General features: G+C 30.7%; 1 protein-coding gene across 2 annotated transcripts in view; it reads left to right on the top strand.

The window, feature by feature from the left end:
• LOC125064759 overlaps window positions 1-19698 on the top strand; it is a 36294-nt gene that overhangs the window by 1674 nt on the left and 14922 nt on the right. For both annotated transcript variants that reach the window (XM_047671960.1, XM_047671959.1), the window contains exon 2: window positions 16916-17057. In XM_047671960.1, the coding sequence (XP_047527916.1) occupies window positions 16916-17057 (142 nt within the window). The remainder of the gene's footprint in view (window positions 1-16915; window positions 17058-19698) is intronic.

The following is a 19698-nucleotide window of genomic DNA, read 5'->3' as shown; positions in this document are numbered from 1 at the left end:
AATTCTTTACTATTATTTGTTATGTGCAATATTCAGAACAATGAGAAAATCTTTGCATACCTGAACTGAATACGTCAAATACTGTTATACGATGAGATTAATCCAACTTTTTTCTCGACTTTTTCAAAGAGCAGTTTTTTATGTGAAATACTCAATCGCAACTACATAAGTATGTTTGTTACTTTTCTAAAAAGAATTATACTCGATAAAAAGGTTTTATCTCGGACATGCAAAAGCTTTCTTTTTACTTATCGAATAGATTTTTTATCTTCATCTATTCCATTAGTTCATTCATAAAAAAATGACACTACAACGAAGCATATAAATTCCGTAAAATTTCGTATTACACCGATAGAGGATCCGACACCGCGACGGATCGATGTAGTAATTATATTACCTTCTACGTCATTATTGATGGTGTAATAGCACACCTACTTTACAGAATTTTGATTAAAGTTATATAAGAAATGCGCTATGAGGATGGACATAGGCGTGGGAATTGTCGAGCGTGCAATCAGGGAATGTCGGGAGGGTGCTCAATTACCTACGCGATCTGTTTTTATTGCTACAGTCTTTGATGCTGCGAAACCATCTCCATTAGAACGGCCTTTAGACACTTTGGATTGTTTTACTTGCATATTGATAATTCTATTGATAAACTGAGTAACCATACTTTGGTTACACATATAATGTATAAAATATATATGCATAAATAGTTTCAAATAGGAATATATTTAAATATATATAATAATAAAAAAAACGTAGGCTATGAATAGGTACCTAAGTAAAACCTACATTGTACATATACATCCCTACATACCTATACCTACTGTACTTAGCAAACGCTATTGTGGTTAACACCGCTCGGTATTATTTTCGCTATTGAAGCTTGTGATTGTCTTACACGTAATGTTTGTTTATTGTATACATCTTTCCCGAGAAAGGTCCATTACTAAAGCTAACAGGCTTTACTTAAATAGTTGTTTTATTTTCAACTCAAGTCTACAAACAAAAAAGCTTATTTCAAACAAAAAACTATTTTGACTAAAACTAAGTTGCCTGCTGGACTAGATAAACTGAAATTTACAATAAATTATTTTAAAACGATTTCGAACTTAAATTTAGTCTAAATTATTCAATTCAATACGTCAATCGTGTTGCGGACAAATACTTCTACTCTTAAAATAACCTAATAAAAACTAATAATAGAAAGTAATAAACATTATTAACATTTAAAAACGAAAATTATCTATATTTATAACAGGAATTATAAAATTATTTTTCAAAAAACAATGTGTCGAACAACACTTTAAAACCATTTGGTAATTTTAGCAGCTATTTTGTTTTTTTTTTATTTAACAACAATTAATTTGCATATCAAGATTAGCGAAAGAAAACGTTTTCGTTTTATGAAATAAACTCAATTTATTGATCTATTACGATTCAGAACGATAGCGTCAGTTCCTCTTACATTGTTTGTGATTTGCGAATGATAGTTAACACAGTTAGAGAACAACGAACGAACAATACGGATCTGTTTGTAAAAAAACAATATAAGGCTTGCGTCCTAGTTTTTGGTTAATAAATATTCGATAAAATTTAGACAACACGAAAGCAATCTTAATGAATATTTAGTTGTATTTAAAAAAAAAAAGAATTCTTTCTAATGCATTCCATCGGATTTTAATTTATGCCAAAGATTTGTTAAGTCCTAAACATATTATTCAATAAATAAAATAGGAAAAGTTTTTGAATGTTATCTACAATAGATTAAGTGAAATCAAGCTGTCCAAGTCGGGTGGCTTTTACAAAAAGATAAAAGATGTTATTTATTGACTTTACCGAAAATACTGCAAAATATTTTCTGTGAAAGTAGAGATTATACGACGAAAATCGTGACTTCTTGTCGATATTCATCTCCGAAAAAATACTTTTTGCGTCAAACTCTTTGAATTGTTAATCACACGTTTGCATGACTTTTCATTTTAAAGTTTACATTCACTTAAAAGCAATAGCGTTAGACTATCATCCGGTTAAAAAGAATATCATCCAGATAAAAAATATTGGTAAAAGATAATCGTTAAAATTATTGGTAAAAGATACTTCGTTTAATTTTAATACGCGTTTTAAGACTTCCACCCATTACCTGGCTCCACCATCGGATTACACATACCTTCGTACGGAACATCAAATCAATACACTCGGGATATTATACGCGTGAAAATCTTGATATTTATGAAAAGTAAAAATACTGCTAAAAAAACTTCAAAATCAAACCACTGAATATATACATATTTTTCATAGATGCATATAGATGATAGCAAGATCTTGTATACTATACATACATATAATATACGGTTATAATACAATAGTATATCCGTATATTGAATTTGAATTTCTCTTTGATATTTTGCTTACTTTTCTTTTGGGCCGTGGGGCCACAAGGCGGGATGGTCACATAGACGGTTACCTACATTGCTTATATAGATAATCCGGGACTACCTACGTATAATAAGTTATGGTAAAACAAGGCAAGTCACTTAAAAGGAGCGTTTATCCTGCAACGAACAATATAAATCTAATACAACATTTACATCTTTGAAAATGTGTAGAATCGAAACACTTTCATTTGTTTAATTAACAGTTTTAATTTCCTTTATAATTCGCAAAAAAATTTTATCACCTAATAAATGTTACGAATATTATTTTATACAAAAAATATTTTTCAATATATATTACGAATCGACGATTTAAATATAAATGTTATTACAAGAATAATTTTCTATTTTATTTCATTTGAAACACTAAACTTTTATGTAGAGAGTCAATTTCGAAAACGCATTATAACGGTATAATAGTAAATTTGTTCATCACCGTATAAGTTAATCGTGTAAGTCGAACATCGCTTTACCCGATACGCTATACAAAGATCGTTTAATTGTTGATCCAATTCCATTATAATTCAATAAAAAAAACATTAGAATGCCTTAAAAAGAATTTGATCAATACACAATAGATCGTGTTATCGTGACACATTTGAATCAATTCAACTTCAGTATTATCTTTTTGATTTATCCAAATCGGTTTAAAGAAATATGTATATATCCAAGTATATGTTTCTGTTATTTGTATACATAGCGGTTTATTATTATTTATTATGTGAGGTATTTATAAATATTTATTCTATCGCTTTAATAACTGACGACCTCCGTGATCGAGTATGTACACCGGTTTTCATGGGTACGCCACTCTGAGGTCCCGGGTTCGATTCCCGGCCGAGTCGATGTAGAAAAAGTTCATTAATTTTCTATGTTGTCTTGGAACACCCAGAGTGTTTGTGGCACCGTCGTTACTTCTGATTTCCATAACACAAGTGCTTTAGCTACTTAAATTGGGATCAGAGTAATGTATGTGATGTTGTCCAATATTTATATTATTTATTTAATAAAACGCCCTTCACATTTATGTGCAAATAACATAGAACATAATAAGTTGATTTCTGTTCGAATATATATAACGCAGAAACCGAAAATGTTTGTATATATTTATAAATTTTATATGTTATTTATAATTTTGTACAAATAGTAATTTCATCGCTGATAGACCGATCTTTTCCAGGTGACCTTTGGATTGAGGACTTGAAATTTAATAAAGTCGTGAGGAGGTATATCTATGTTCATATATACATACTAATCGCAATAAGTACACAATCTATATTTATACACACACATTATAAAGTACACGTACATAATATATAAATTCTAAAATAATATTAACTGATTAACAATACCATTTACAGATAAATTACAATATTTTAAAAGGTACATTAGGTTATTATTTAAATATATAGCAAATGTTTCATACCTTTGTTTATAATTAGAATTTTATCTATATGAAAATATATATATAATAATTTACGTTCCTAACAAAGTCTCCGCTGTATATAGAGATGCTTTACCGTTTAAATACTGAAGTGCAATATGTTCTCCGATTCAATAAATCCAGGCACCTTTATGGTAAGTTGACCTGAGGCTTAGAAGCGTTAAATCAAGTCTTGGTATGCTGGTGAATTGGCTGGTCATAGCAGTACCGTTGCGTGGTCAGGTAGGTGTGCCTGCGACCCTGTTTGCCCTATCGATCCATATACGAACCGCCTGGAACTTCCAGCTATCGATTCGTTTACTTGACGTATGCATATATTATATGATAATTATTATAGAATTAGGCTCTCTTCGTGTAAAAATTAAAACGCTTTGAATAACGAGAGTCAGAAATTAATTGTACGAATTGCTTTACAGAAAAAAAAAACAAATCAGTAATAAAAGTAAAAAAATACATAGCATAAAATATTATCTAGATAATTAATTATTCACATTTTTCAGTTAAAAGAATTCGGTTACTAATTTCTATAACGGCTTGTCCCGAAAATATGTTCTCAATAAGTTTCGTCGAGACAGGCTCGTTCCACTTGTACCTGTCAAGAGGTGATCCATTATAAAGATGTTCAAATTAAAATAATAGCCAAATGTTTGCGAATCACAATAATTGGTACAACACTTTTGCCATATCAGCGTTTAATTCAATTATAAAATGACAGGCGGTGTCAGCATATCGTAGATACAAGACCGCTCGCAAAAAAACTCGTTACGGCCAATCCGAGCAAGCACCTTATCCGCTTTAACATCTGACCAACACACGACCCACTTACTCCGGACAAGAGAAAAACTAATCAGGATAGCCGTCATTAATTAACACAGTTAGTTCCCACACAAAAGAAGATGTTAACATGAATAAAAGCATAACGGAAATTTTTGTAATTTAATTGCACAATCACATGACAGATAACAAAGTTGCTTAGTCAAGAAATACATGAAGAGATTTCTTTAGTTTAGCAGAAAAGAGTACATTTAAAAACAGAATATTTTTTCTCAACCTGTAATACTTAAAAATTAAGTAATTTGCCAATTGCATTCGTAAGCTATTTGTCGTAATATTCCGAACTTATTTACTTACTTGTTTCGTAAACGTAATAGACTTGCAATTAATTGGACTTACGATTTTCGGATAAATTTTTCTCTCGATTTCAGAAATCAATGTTTGTGATATTGCGGTGGCCAGTGCGTGCCCCTTGTGAGGGTGGCAGACCCCCTTTATAAATCACTGTCCGAAATACGCGCAGAATTTCTATAACTTAGCAAATAATCCCAATGGTCGAACACGCGTTCGTTTATGGGGACAATTGTTACACTCGACATTGACATCGCAAATTAATTATTTCTACAAAATGATATTGCTTTCATTTTGTTGTTGAAATAATTAAATTATAAAGTCATAAACTAAATTTGTGTTTAAATACCTTTTTAATATTAAAAAAAGTAATGCAAGTACCTATATACATTGTTTTGTCATTAAAGTATTTAACACGATTAAAATTCATGAAGAAATAACGTTTAAAATTCAGTAAATTAGATTTGTAATCTCATACAAAAGATTTATTTCTTAAGAAGCATTGCTTGTTGTACGAATTCCCCTAACAACATCGAAAATGATTCATAGAAGCCTCTAATAGAAAAGTATTAACTGTAATACTCAATTATAATGTCTACACTAAATCGTCACTCGGGTCGGGACGAAGATTAGTTTCCAAAAGTAGGGAGACGAACCCTTGACATGTTTTCATAACATTGACCGGTCAAAAGCTCCGATAATTGTATAAAATATTCGTATATGTATAAAGTAGGTACTTCTTATCGACCTTTGTAATCCTATGATCTTAAAACGTTTGATGTTTCATTGGATAAGAAAAATATATATGTATTTTAAAATATAGAAGCATGCACTGTGTCAGTCTAGTTCACTTTTTGCCCAGAGGATCGGCATTGCGATTCAACGGGGAAATGCTGCTAGCGTTCTTTCCACCATTCCATGCAATCATGATTTGTACAGTAATAGTTTGATGTTTTTTTTATTAACAATGTAATTAATTCATATGGTAATGAATTATTAATTGTAAAAAAACAATCGGGCTCGACTATCTACTTTAATAATAACATCTTTTAATTTAAAGTACATAATAGTAAAATAAAAATCTTTTCTCTGTATAAACATAATTTGAATTCAACAGCAATGATTTCTACAAACTTGTTTTGTCACAATGACAATTGTTATTTCACATAATACGAACAATAATAAATATTTAGGGTGAAAGTCTGAAACTTTTCTCATTTAAACGTTTTTTGTTAGAATTATGTATGTTACAGAAATTGTGAAAGTTAACAATTTTAAACGTCCTTCGAAAAATGCGTGCTCACAAATGTTAAAAGCACCTCGTTTGCGAACGTTTAAAATTAGATAAGTTGATACGGGTAGTCTAGACGGGGTAGTCTCGGGGAGACGCGCGTGGGTCTCTGGGGAATGGCGATATTGATACTATAATAACTTGACATTCAATACTCTTAAGATAGAGGTTATCTCAAACAACGAACGAAAACATTCAAGATTATATACAGATAGTTTTAAGTAAAATTGTGATTGTAAAGTTAAGACAGTATTAAAAATATTATTTTGATTTAATCTTAATTTTATTTATCTGTGCTTGAAGTACTACAAATCAATATAGGTACATTGTTCTAATAAATGAAATAAAAAAAATAGTTTTTTCATATTAGATAAATAATAAAATTGTAACATTGTGATTACGTAATACTTTTTCAAATATTATAATATTATAAAAGTCGGTAGCAACTACCTAATGAAGGTATAGTCGACCTCTCCTGTTCAATAATTTCACAAGCTATTATGTTGTTATCACAGAACAAGAAAGTGTAATTTTCGCAGCACGATACAATCAGCTGTGTCGAGACGAACCTAATAATATAAAGAAAAAGTAAATCACTGTAAATAATGGAAAAGCAATCGCTGTGTAATGAAACTCGAAAGAAAACTATATTTTATAAATTGTAAAGTGTTTTAAGATAATACTATTTGTAGAAGAATGCTTTTCTAAAGGACGTTAATGATACGATGTTATCGGTTCAATGTCATTGTCAGAGTTAAGATACGCGCCGGGCCATCTACCTTTTTACTATGATCGTTTATATCCCGCAATATCTAGTTCCCTATGGCGATTCCAATAGCATTAAGGCTAAGTAAACAACTTTAACCTTATACGGACATGACATAACTAGAATCAAATAGAGTCTGTGGTTTTGATAATGTAGATTAAATAGATGTAGCTAATACTTGTTGACTTCCAGGCAGGATATATTATATACATATACATATGTATAATTGTATTTGGCTAACATAACTATGTATTTTAAATGTTGAAAAATAATAACTACTGAGTTTCTTGCTGGCTCTTCTCGGTAGAATCTATCATTCCGATCCGGTGTAGCGTCACTTAATATAGTTTGTAAAATGACGATTTTGAAGTGCTTGTAAAAGTCTACTTTAATAAGTTTTGATTTTGATTTTATATTTTCCTAGTTGTTTTTATAGAACTTGGAAAATAAAGTTGGTTTAATATATGTTGGTTGGTTGTTGGTATACATAATGGTAGTGGAATATTGTTACTTTATTTATGAAGATACATCAATGAAAAAATGTTTATTGTGCCAAACATAAAAGAGCTATTAGCAAATCGCATGTAAAGTGTAAATCAAAGGTTTGCTTATCTTCTCTCTTCTTTGATTTTTTTTTTTAAGATATTGGTAGGCGGACGAGCAAATAGGCCACCTGATGGTAAGTGGTCATCACCGCCCATAGACAATGGCGTTGTAAGAATATTAACCATTCCTTACGTCACCAATGCGCCACCAACCTTGGGAACTAAGATGTTACGTCACTTGAAGTTGAAGTTACACTGGCTCACTCACCCTTCAAACCGGAACACAACAATACTGATTGCTGTTTGGCGGTAGAATAGCTGATGAGTGGGTGGTACCTACCCAGACGGGCTTGCACAAATCCCTGCCACCAGGAAAAAAATACTTAAATGTACCTTTAATAGAAAAATAACATTAATAGTAATATCTTTAAGCGTTACAGAATATACTTATATTAAAATAACAATTTACGTTGAGTAAATTTTGTAGCACTATAGAAATTTTATGGGTGCTGTTTTAAATGCAATAGGTATAATCAACTGTAGCCTTGTATGGAACCGGTAAAATTATAGGTATTTTTTTGTTCATTAGTCATTGATGCACAATTAATATGCGCTTAAACATAATTTCCGATAGATTTTGATTAATAGAAAAGATGTCTCAGATTTTCTCTTCTGGGAACTTGACTACACACCTAACGGTCAAGCTGAACTTTGACACACTAAACGCAAAAGTTCGCACCTTTCCTAACAATACCAAGTGCTGTGTCAGAACACGAATTACATTGTTACGAATTTACGGATAAGAAACGTGTTTAATTGAGATTAGGTTTCATTCGGATTTGACAGATGGTTTTTATCGAAGAAATATTGTCGTACAAAATAGACCTAAATATCGTTTTTTTTTGTTCACTGTTATTGTGTAGAAACAAATTTTATTTTCCTAATTAAATGCAATGCAAAGAAAACATTACTCTAATTAAGTAACTTGTACTATAGTGCAATACTGAAACAGGTTACTGCTATTTCTTAGTAACCAAGATGTTATCGTTATCAGTTAAAGAAGACCTAACTTCTTCCTAGTATAAATTCGAGGTAATGGTAAGAACAGGGCGCGTGTGCGGTCAACGACCATTTATTGCAAGCGGGAAGTCGCACGGACGCACGCGCATCGTGAGTAACGCAACTTTTCTCTATGCGTAGCCTAATCTCAGTGTCACCGACATCTTGATAAATAATAGGTCAAGGTGCACTCTTTATAAGTGTGTACGTATTTATAAAGCAAATGTCTCAACATATTAAACTAACAGAACCTAGAGGAGTTTTATTGCGTATAATATTATATAAATAAAACATCCATGGTAAGTACTTGCCTACTGATTATATACTGGTCCACCTTAGGTCCTAAGCGTGACGTTATAACTTTCCTTAATAAACAAACTAACACAAAAACAAAGTTAAATCGTACCGGTAGTTTCTTACACTACCGCGTACAATCACTCAATGTTTCCAGTTACATAATATAGATTTTAAACTAATATGAAATATTATATATATGCTCATACTCATACATACATATATCAAAGTGTTATCCAAATATATATTTTTTTAATTAAAAAAAATTGTATTAGGTATTCGGTATTGGTATCACGTCAATTGTTTATTTCGTCGACCTAGAACATGAAATCGTCTTCAATCAAAAGTAATATCTCAAGCAGTGAATCTAGGCTTAAATTGTGGTTAACGTAGGGCGCGTGCGCGGTCAACGACCATTCATCGCAAGATCATAGAAGTCGCACGAGCTGTGAGCAACGCAACACTTTTACAATCTCATCTAAACATTACTGATAGGCATAAATGAATTAAACCACAGACAAAAAATACGTAGACATATTTTCGTAATATATTCTATTCAATTTTAAATTCTAATCTGAATATAGTTAGTATTTAATACGCACCTTGGGGTCGCGTGAATTACTTAAAAATCAGTATAGGTGTCTACTGTCTTGTAACTACGAGTTGTCTTTGTGGTGTATTTATTGCCTTATGCAATCGACGGCTCGAACCCTCGGGCGTTATGTTAATGACATTCCGACATCTACCACAACATCCACGCACAGTCGCACTTGATGGGAAAATATTTTGAATATATTTACAATGCACAATTAGCCATTCAGACATTATAAGGTAACTGTTTATGATTTAGTAGCGACTTCATTTAAGTCATAAAATGTATTTATATGTACTTTTATTTAATTGGTACCTTTTAATTAATAACAGCGAGCTCTTTAATTTTTTTGAATAGATAAATTAGTAGTTTAAGAGTTAGTGGCGATCGTTCTATATATAAATTTATAAAATAAAAAAATATAGTAACTATTAATTATAAGCAACTTAATTTAATTTAAAAAATTATAAAAACAACAATAAACATTTCATGCATTTTATTTTGCGGTCATATTTTGTCAATTATTATAAATTCGTTAAATTTGTAATCTTGTGACATAATAATAACGACCATAGATTAGAAATGTATATACCTATAATCATTTGTACTACGTTTTGTATATAATAAATATAAATCACCAATTACTACAATTGGACGCGTACTCTTTAAGTCAAAGGCGCCAATGAGTGAGACAAATATTGCTTGATTCATTATAAGGCTCGGAGCGTTCGCACGCATGTTAGTTTCCGGTCACACAGCAACAGGTTTATTCGATCAAACTAAAATATATCTTAATCCAAGTATTTAAAATACAATTTTAAATACTTTCGTATTTAACTTGCATTGTACGCGTCGCACAATATTTGAACATACTTATCTAGAATGGCTCTTAAATATTAATTGGTCATTGCGTATAAACATAACTTTTGCTTTGTACACTCCACAAGTATTTAACGAACGTTACTTAAATATATTGTATGTACTTATTTACTTAAAAATCTTAATTTTTCTAATATTCTTTGTCAATACAATATAAACGAATATTATAAATGCGAAAGTTACTCTACTCGGTCAGTCTGTCTGTGTGTCTGTTGCTCTTTCATAGCCTAAGCACGAACTTGATAAAATTTAGTATAAAGCGAACTTAAACTTAGGACATACTACTTTTTTACGCAAAACAACTGCCGAGAGACCCCTAAAACGCGAGAAAAGCCGCGGGCGAAAACTAGTTACATATAATTGACAATTCTAGTTTAAAAAAATATACATATTATTCATGTTTTTAAGATGAAGTACATCTTTAATAAAACTAGCAACATTGTTTGCATTTAAAAAAAAAACGTATGATACAAAATCAAAGATGCTTCCTTAGAAGTTATGAGATTCGAAGCCCGTAAATGGTGTTGATGTTGCATTGTATATATATTTTTCAGTAAATGTCAGTACCGACTTAATAATTTACGCCACAAGTTTATTTATTACATCATTTTACTGTTCTCTTGTCATGTGTGAATAGGTGCCGCACCGGAGACTTTCTCAAGACTCATAAAGAGATACAGTTAAGTTTTTGTCGAGCTCTTATATAATATCTGATATTCCAGATATTTGTAAAATTCTATGATTAAAGTGTACGTGTAAGTGTAATTTCATTGAATTACTTTAATAACGTTAGTAACATAATGGCATAATAAATATCAGCAATTTTTTTTCTCTTATACTTATATACACTCGGCGTTAATACTTACTATTAATTGCTATTTATATTTTAACTGAATTGATCGATGGTTTCACACACGCAAACATTTTTTTACATGCGATTAATTGACTTAAGTAGCTATTGGTTTAGGAGTTTTTTCATGGATAATTTTTTTTCGATATAAACTGCTATTTTTAAACACGGAATCAGAAGTAAATAGCCTCTTTAGGGTCCATAAACTCGATCATAACACACTTTATATGATATTTGTTGGTGTTGTTTGATCATAGTTACAAAATCATAACGAAATATTGATTTGACAATATAGCAATGAAAATTTGCATAAACGTAAATAAGCCCTCTTTCGAAACGAATGCCATGTATCATATCGTCTATAGTCATTTAAAAAAAAATCACATACGGAAACTCGAACAGTTTATTTACATGCATTATGTTTTTCAACTTACATTAAGTAGAGGCAAAACACACAATGATTTACCGACCTAATGACAATATCCAGGATATTGCTTGCAAATGCTACTTCGCCGTGTACGTAATAAACTTTTTTACCATCGATGAAAGTCTATCCTGACACTTGATACTCACGTCATCCTTTTCCTGGACCGAGTCATGGGAGATGCTCGAGAGATTTATAAAACCCGGTTACGCTCTCATGGGTTCATTAATAGGAAAAATCTCTTTTCATTCTATCTTAAGATATCATCTGACTGTTAGACTAATTGCATATAACAATCATGCATGCTTTGAAATTTCATACAATGTTACATAATAAGTCTACGTATTCGTGTAATGTCATGTTATTTACCTAATGTAAATCTTCTGAGTACATAAAACACAATTTTTTTTAAAGCCGGTAATATAGATAAATTGTTTATATCGGATTACGTTTCAACTTCATAACTGTTATGCATAAATATATGTTTAAACACATCGGATTATTTAATGATACGTTAAGGTTATATGTGAAGTATGTATATATATAGCTTTTGTAATATTTTGCATATAAATTAAAACTGACATCTCTTTAAATGGGTAATGTATATTGACTTTAAACACAAACACAACTTTATTTTATGACATTTAAAGATAGATAGATATTAAATTAGATAAGTCAGATTGGTTCAATTGAACTTGCATATGTATACAAATATTATAAGGAACTATAAATGTAGGGCGTAAAAAAATATTGATCTTTTTTATCACTGGTAGGAAGTTACATTATTCCTGAGTTCTATATGTGCAAAGCCGGGGCGGGTAGCTAGCTTGGAATATTCTAAGAACAATATTTATACCACATATCCTATATTTCTTTAATCGGTTAACACTTATACAGATAAAATTTATTGTATTTAATTTTTTTTTTTTTATCCATAAATACGATTCGAGGGCTCTGAGTTATTCGTACATAAACATTACACACGGTGATGTTAACATTAATTACATAAAGCTTCTTTTAGTTCAAATGTAATTAATTGACTTATTTATGTATTTTCATTAGCTCCATAAAATAACTTTACAAACCGCTATGCTATAAATGTGGTTTCATTGGATTGAAATTACGGTGTTTATAAAATATTAATGATTATTTTACACATAAATGATAATTGTTAGCTACGCGCTATAAATATTTCTAGTATACTATATGTATTGAAACTATATTTAGAAATTACATAAACTAATAATGGTTTTAAGAAACATTTATTAAAAACACTGAATTAGCGTCAGTAGGTATGAGAGGTTTACTTTTTTTTCTGGCTTTTATTTGTGCCAAAAGAGGTTTCATATTCTTAAGTTTGATTTGTTATATATATTAATTTTCTTCTACCTTCATAATTATAATTTAATTTGTGTACCTACTAGCCTCACTACCGACGTATTATTCCGATTGTGGATACATATAATTTTGTACATTTATCGTCTATTTAATACTATCATAAACGTATTCAGCTTTTCGTGAATCCAAAAAAATAAACAAAACATACTACTAAATATTGTAAGCATTAATAATTTACAAGAATTAATCCATTCAGCATTGTAAGGAACATTCTAGATTAAAAATATCTTCCGCTTATCGTTAATATAGATCTGTGAAACGAACTATAGTCATAAAAATGTCCATTTGTCGTTGTTATTCTAAGTGTAACCCTCTTATTTATTCAAAGTGTAACAAATTCTTATATCAAAGACTTCATACGTTACAAAAGCAACTAACTCGTAAATTATGAAACAGCGTAACATGTCGACCCTTCTTCCTTACTGAATAATTTCATGTTTCCGGATCTTGAATAACTTATAGATACGTTTCTGAACCGTTCTCCTTAAATTTAATTTTTGTCGTAAGGGAAAGTTCATACACATTTTCATTATTTATGAATAGATATATGTACCTACGTATAAATTCGTAGACAATTTGTTCATGAAAATGAGTAAATAACTTTAATAATAACTGCATAGGCACATATAAAGATTTTATGTAGAATGTTAAATGGTTACCAACGCCCGTAGACATTGGCCCTGTAAGATATATTAACCATTCCTTACATCGCCAATGCGCCGCCAACTTTGGGAGCTAATATGTTAAGTATCTTGCGCTTGCAAGCATTTATACTCACCATTTAACAGGAACAATACTAAGCATTGCTGTTTGGCGGTGTAATATCTAATAATTGCGTGGTACCTAATCAAATAAAATAAAAACCTTGCAAAATACCCTACCACCAAGAACTTAGATCCTAGAATTAATGGTACAAATGAAAAGTTATAGTAAAAGCCTGGAAATGTCTGAGGGCTAAGGCCTCCTCTGCTTTTTAAGGAGAAGCGTATTCTGCTGTTTTAATTCAATTTGGCGGCTGCTACACGTGTGGCCGAATTTCACGAGATGGAATATGCTGGTTTTCGCGCGATGTTATCCTTTATGGAATAGAACAAACAAGTAATATAAAAGAGACCTGGATTAAGCTTTAAATAATCTATCGACTTTTATTTAATAGCGATATATTCTCAGATTGTTATTTAAAAATGTATTAGTGTTATACCTATGTATAGATATGCATTTCAAGATGTAATACAAAAGTACAGCTCCGTTGATAATAAAACTATTAAAAACGTCGGCGCATTACAATAGGTAATTTTGTATCATAATATCATACATTCATTCCTTGCTTGATACAATGCTTAATTCCCGCTAATGTTTTAAATCCGATAGTCTGTTCGTTCTTTTTTAAAGCAACAGATAGACGTGACTTTTGCAGAAATAGTTTATGGGCAGGAAAGTTCAATAGGCTTGTTTTTTCTGGTGAAATGGTCGGAAGCGATGCTTCGATAAGCACAAGTATTTCATACATTACAGATACTTTCTGTAGTACACCAATGTAACTTAAATATAGAATATAGAAACTGCGATGTGCGATCTCAAGGTAGAGGAAACAAAATATTCTTGTTTTACTTCGGTAAAAAATTAGACTAACTTTATAAATAAAACATTGTGTTTTATTAACAAATAAAACTAGATATATTAATTTCTTAAACAAAGTAAGTGATCGTACAGGTTTTTACTTCTAGATCGAGAGAGTTGATTCAACAAACGAATAACTTGAAGTAACGAATATACTTGAAGGTAAATTAAATTATCTTTATGATATAATTAATTGCACACTGGATACATCAGAAGCGTAGGCACGGTAGGAGGATATCCTAATATACGCGAAGACACGTTAACTAAGATTGTCACGGCAATTTACAAACATGATGTAACTGTAAATTATACTGATATTGCATAATGCTGAGCGCACCTGCTTAATCGAAACATAAAACAAACAATATAAAGCCCACATTCGTACCAAACATATTTTAGAAATATATTTTGAAGTTTCCTTGTAAGGTTTCGAGGTCAATCTAATGTCGGATCAGTAAAAGTTATCGGGTTTTTCTATCAATTCGTTTTCAGCAACAGCTTGTATTTAAGAATTCGATGTTATTATACCATTCCTAGGAAGGCACGTAAAGTCGTTTTTCCTCCTCTCTCTCGTCGTATCACAATAACGTAGAACAACTAACGTAACGTAACCTAACGTAACCTAACGTAGAATAACTGGGAAAGAGAAGGTACACCGATGTTTGCACAGGCAAATGTTCACTATAAATTTTCGTAGATGGTTAGTCTTTGGAATGAACCATCCTGGCCGAAATTCGGTCAAAAGGGCTTAATTATTATTATTGTAAAAATGCGTTCAAGAAAAATAAATAGTAGAAATTAAACGAAGAACTATTTGTCTGAATACCGGATATCCGCCCATCTCCTAGGCCAGATAGCCGGATATCCGGCGGCTGGTATGCGATTGAATACTGCCAGATCGATCAGAAATATAGTTCTAGCTGAATTATACTTAGTTTTAATTAATCTCTTCATGTGAGGAATTAGTAACTGAGGCCTAGAATGTCTAAAGCTCAAAGCAATGTGGAAAGCAGAAATTAATAAGAAATCGAAATCCACTTGTTTACAATATTTCTATTAAAATACAATACACAAAATTCAAAGCAAATTATTTGAGAGCCGAAGGTAAAACTGAAAGGGATCATATTATATTTATGGTTCGGAATTCATAAACAATTTTACAACAGTTGCGGTTTACTTTAAACGCCTGAGAAAGTGGAGTGTGGAGATTCACCTTAATGTCGTCCACAACATGCTTTCGTCATTAATTTTGAAAATAAATGAAATTAAAAGTAGCCAACTCACGCTCTAAAAAAAACTTAATATTTTAATTAGCTAGAATTTATCTTGAACGCCACACAACTAATATAGTTGTCAAAAGTTACATTCCGGTTACATTCCGTAGGCCGGCCGGATGGTAAAATTAAGCCGAAAAGACAAGATACATACATGCCGGATACATGCTAGATATCCGTTTCATCTCTATTAAACCAACTACATATTTTGTTATTAAAACACAGACTATATCAAAATGTATGTAAATTAATTTACAAATCATTGGTAACTTCGTTTCATATCGAAATTTACTTACATAGTTCCGCATTCATAACAACTTATGTATAAAAATATTTTCTTTGATTAATTTTATATTCAAATAATATATAGAGTTCGTTTATTTTTATTAATAATTTTCTAAATTTTTACTTTTACTTTTTAATACTTAGAAGTTGAACCTATTCTTAGCTGCGTGCGTTCACTCAACTTGTGAGATTAATGCCACTTCATTATTACCAGCCATTCGCAGGACAGAGGGAGCCGCATCCCTCTCTTTATCTCAGCGTAGTTTTACGATTCCCTATAAGTCGTACAATTTACTACAACTTTTATGAGATTTTTGCGATTGACGCTTTCGGCTAAATGCTATGCTTTGCCATAACATACCATAAATGTAGCTTTATTATGTTGTTAGAATGAAATAAAAGTATAACAGAATCAAAAGTAATAGTAGTTCTCTATATTATTATATGAAAGCATCGCAGTTTTAGCTTGTGTAAGAACAAAATTAGCTTTTTAATAAAAGGGGATAAGGTTTGAGTTATTTTCATACATTACATTCATAACTATTTGCTACTTTTAATTAAATTCCTACTACAATAATAGATATTATATGGTGACGATAATTATTCATATAATTTTTTCCTTTTTTTCCAGATATTACAAACAGAGGGGTCATCGTTAGGATCAAATTGCCGCTCTAATGGGGACTGTAGTGTTATGAACGCACAATGCACCAGAGGCTCATGCACATGTCGGCCGTACTATGCACAGGTTGACGACTCTACGTGTCTTGAATGTAAGTAAATAGACACTCCGTAATTTTGTTACTTTATTAACATACCAATGCTATATCATAATAATTTACGGAAAAGAAGGATTACTCAGTTTCTTGCCAGTTACTTTTGATAAATTCAATATTGGTAGATTATTATGTTTAGATATAACCTCAAAACCTTTAAAAATAACCATATGTATTTGAAGCTTCGTTTATAACAATATGTTACTCGTAAATTTTTAAAATAATAGCATTAAAACTGCATATTTTGCAAGTCTATCGTTTTAAAATTAAGTAAGTACTAAAAAAACGGGCTAAATATTTATGAATGAGTTATGGACTCTTAAGCCATAACTACACGCACCCTCATTACGAGGTAATTACTGGAACAATTATAGATTTTCTGTTCTAGTAAATGTAGCTCACATTATTGCGATGCAAATTGAATTAATTAATTTTATGTACAGAGTAAATTTAAATTTAACATAGCAAGGTAGAAAAACAAAAGAGCCACCTGTTCGTGATTCGTTACATGTAAGAAATATTAAGCATCCCTTACGTACAATCAATGCATTACCAACCATTGAAATTAGGATGTCATATCTCTTTTGTGTGTGATTACATTAGGGAGCTCAAACTAAAATACTGGTATATCTACTCCAAGAGGAGAAAAGCCAAATAAACAACATATGACAGCAAATTGACGCGATATCATTGGTCGAGACGAAATTGTTATTGGAATTTTGGAAGTAAAATTAAAGTGGATATAATTAGTTACACTTCTGTAATGGTGTTGTATTATAAAAAAATATATATATCTCATAAACTATTAGTAGTGAGTCTTACAATATAACTAAGTTAATAGCAAATCGCATAAAATACGGAAATTTAAGATATGTTTATCTTTATTTATACTTCAATTGGAATAGTTTATACATAGAAATGTATTAGTGTTTGGCGATGGAATAAAAGATGAATGGATTATAGGTACGTACCGAGACGGAATTACACCACATAGTCCTGATTTATAAATAAAAACACACATATATATAAGCATCATATCTCTTACGATGTTTCGTGTTAGATTGCACAAGCTAATCATGCTGCTTACTTGAACCAGAAAGACAAGTCGCATAATGTGTAATTTACTTGGGGTAGATTTTTGTGCTAATTATGCAAATATTAAATATTGTTGTGTTACTAGCACAAGAGACATAACATTTTTGATTTTGACCACTTACCTGACCATTAAGTAACCGACCGTCGACCATTCGTCTAAAAATATATAAAAAAATAATATAAATTATAGATTGACCTGAAGGCTGCATTTAATCAACATAAAAATCATACTTATATTAGTCTTCATAAACCTAGCTGTTGACATATAATTTATAAAATATTATATTGCATAATAGACCGTATATTACTAAATTTGATTGCGGTAAAATAATCATGTTGCCAACTCAAACATGAAATGACCAATAAACTTCGGCTCTTCACCAAAGGCATCCGGAAATTAACTTAGGCGATGATCGCTATGGCAATTTATACTTAATAAAATAATTCTATACATATTAACGGTTGATTATTTTATAACACATTAATCAAAATGTTTATATGACACAAAATAGAGAGAATAAATAGTTATTAGAGCTTATGAGTTGTTTGACTTTAATGATTATGACTGCTTTTTATTATGTTATATTGTAAATGTGTGTAATAAAATATAACAGAGTTTAATACAGGCGTACAATACAAGACATCTTCTGAAAATAATCAACTACTCAGCATGCACACATTATACGCAATAAAATGTAAAATAAATGTTTGGCACGTCCTTTAGAAGACTATCCCACGCTTGCCTTATTCATCTATTCATTTCAGTTGTTTTATCCAAAGTACAAATAATATATCGGATACCTCATAAAAAAAGAATAAATAACGTAAGTACTCAAATAAAAAAAAAAACTTTTAAAAAAAGCATTCTTTAAAGTACTAATAGGTTATTTTGATTTATGTTCTGTTCTGGTTTACGTTCCATTGTCTTATTTAGTCTTACTGGTTTTGTCTATATTTAGATTTAATAACCCACTGTTTGTTAAGTCTAAAGTCTAATTTCCTCTGGTATGCCGTGTTATTTTTTCATATGACTGGCAGCCAGATATATACAGCCTATTTTAATTTTCTGTCATTTAAAAACTTTATTTTTATACCTTTACCCATTTAGGTCGATGGTCGAACAAAAAATATTTACAAAACGACATTACATAACAACATTGTATTCTAATATTTGGAAACATATAAGTAATGTAATATTACTATGCATATAATATCATAACTGCTCGTTTAATTATGTCTTTAACATTTCACTTGTCAAGCCTTCGCGTGAAAGAGGTATTTTCCAGTAAATCCGTTGATAGTTTAATTGTTATCATTAGTATGAAAGTGTAAGTGGTGCTAAGTGAATGTTTTCGTTTTCTAATTCTTGTACTATGTAAATATAACACTACCTCGTTGGTCTAGTCGTATAGATCCCGAGGTCTCGGATTCGAATCGTGTGTTCCTCAACTTTACGCTTATTCATTTTTTCTATTGTTATATTACTTTAAAAGCTAGCTAATTACGATTTTTAAGTTTTATTTAAATACTTATAATACTATTT

Source organism: Vanessa atalanta, chromosome 6 (assembly GCF_905147765.1).
Source record: "Vanessa atalanta chromosome 6, ilVanAtal1.2, whole genome shotgun sequence".
Lineage (NCBI taxonomy): Eukaryota > Metazoa > Arthropoda > Insecta > Lepidoptera > Nymphalidae > Vanessa > Vanessa atalanta.
Note: the sequence above shows the minus strand (reverse complement) of the source record. Positions and strands in the feature narration are given on the sequence as shown.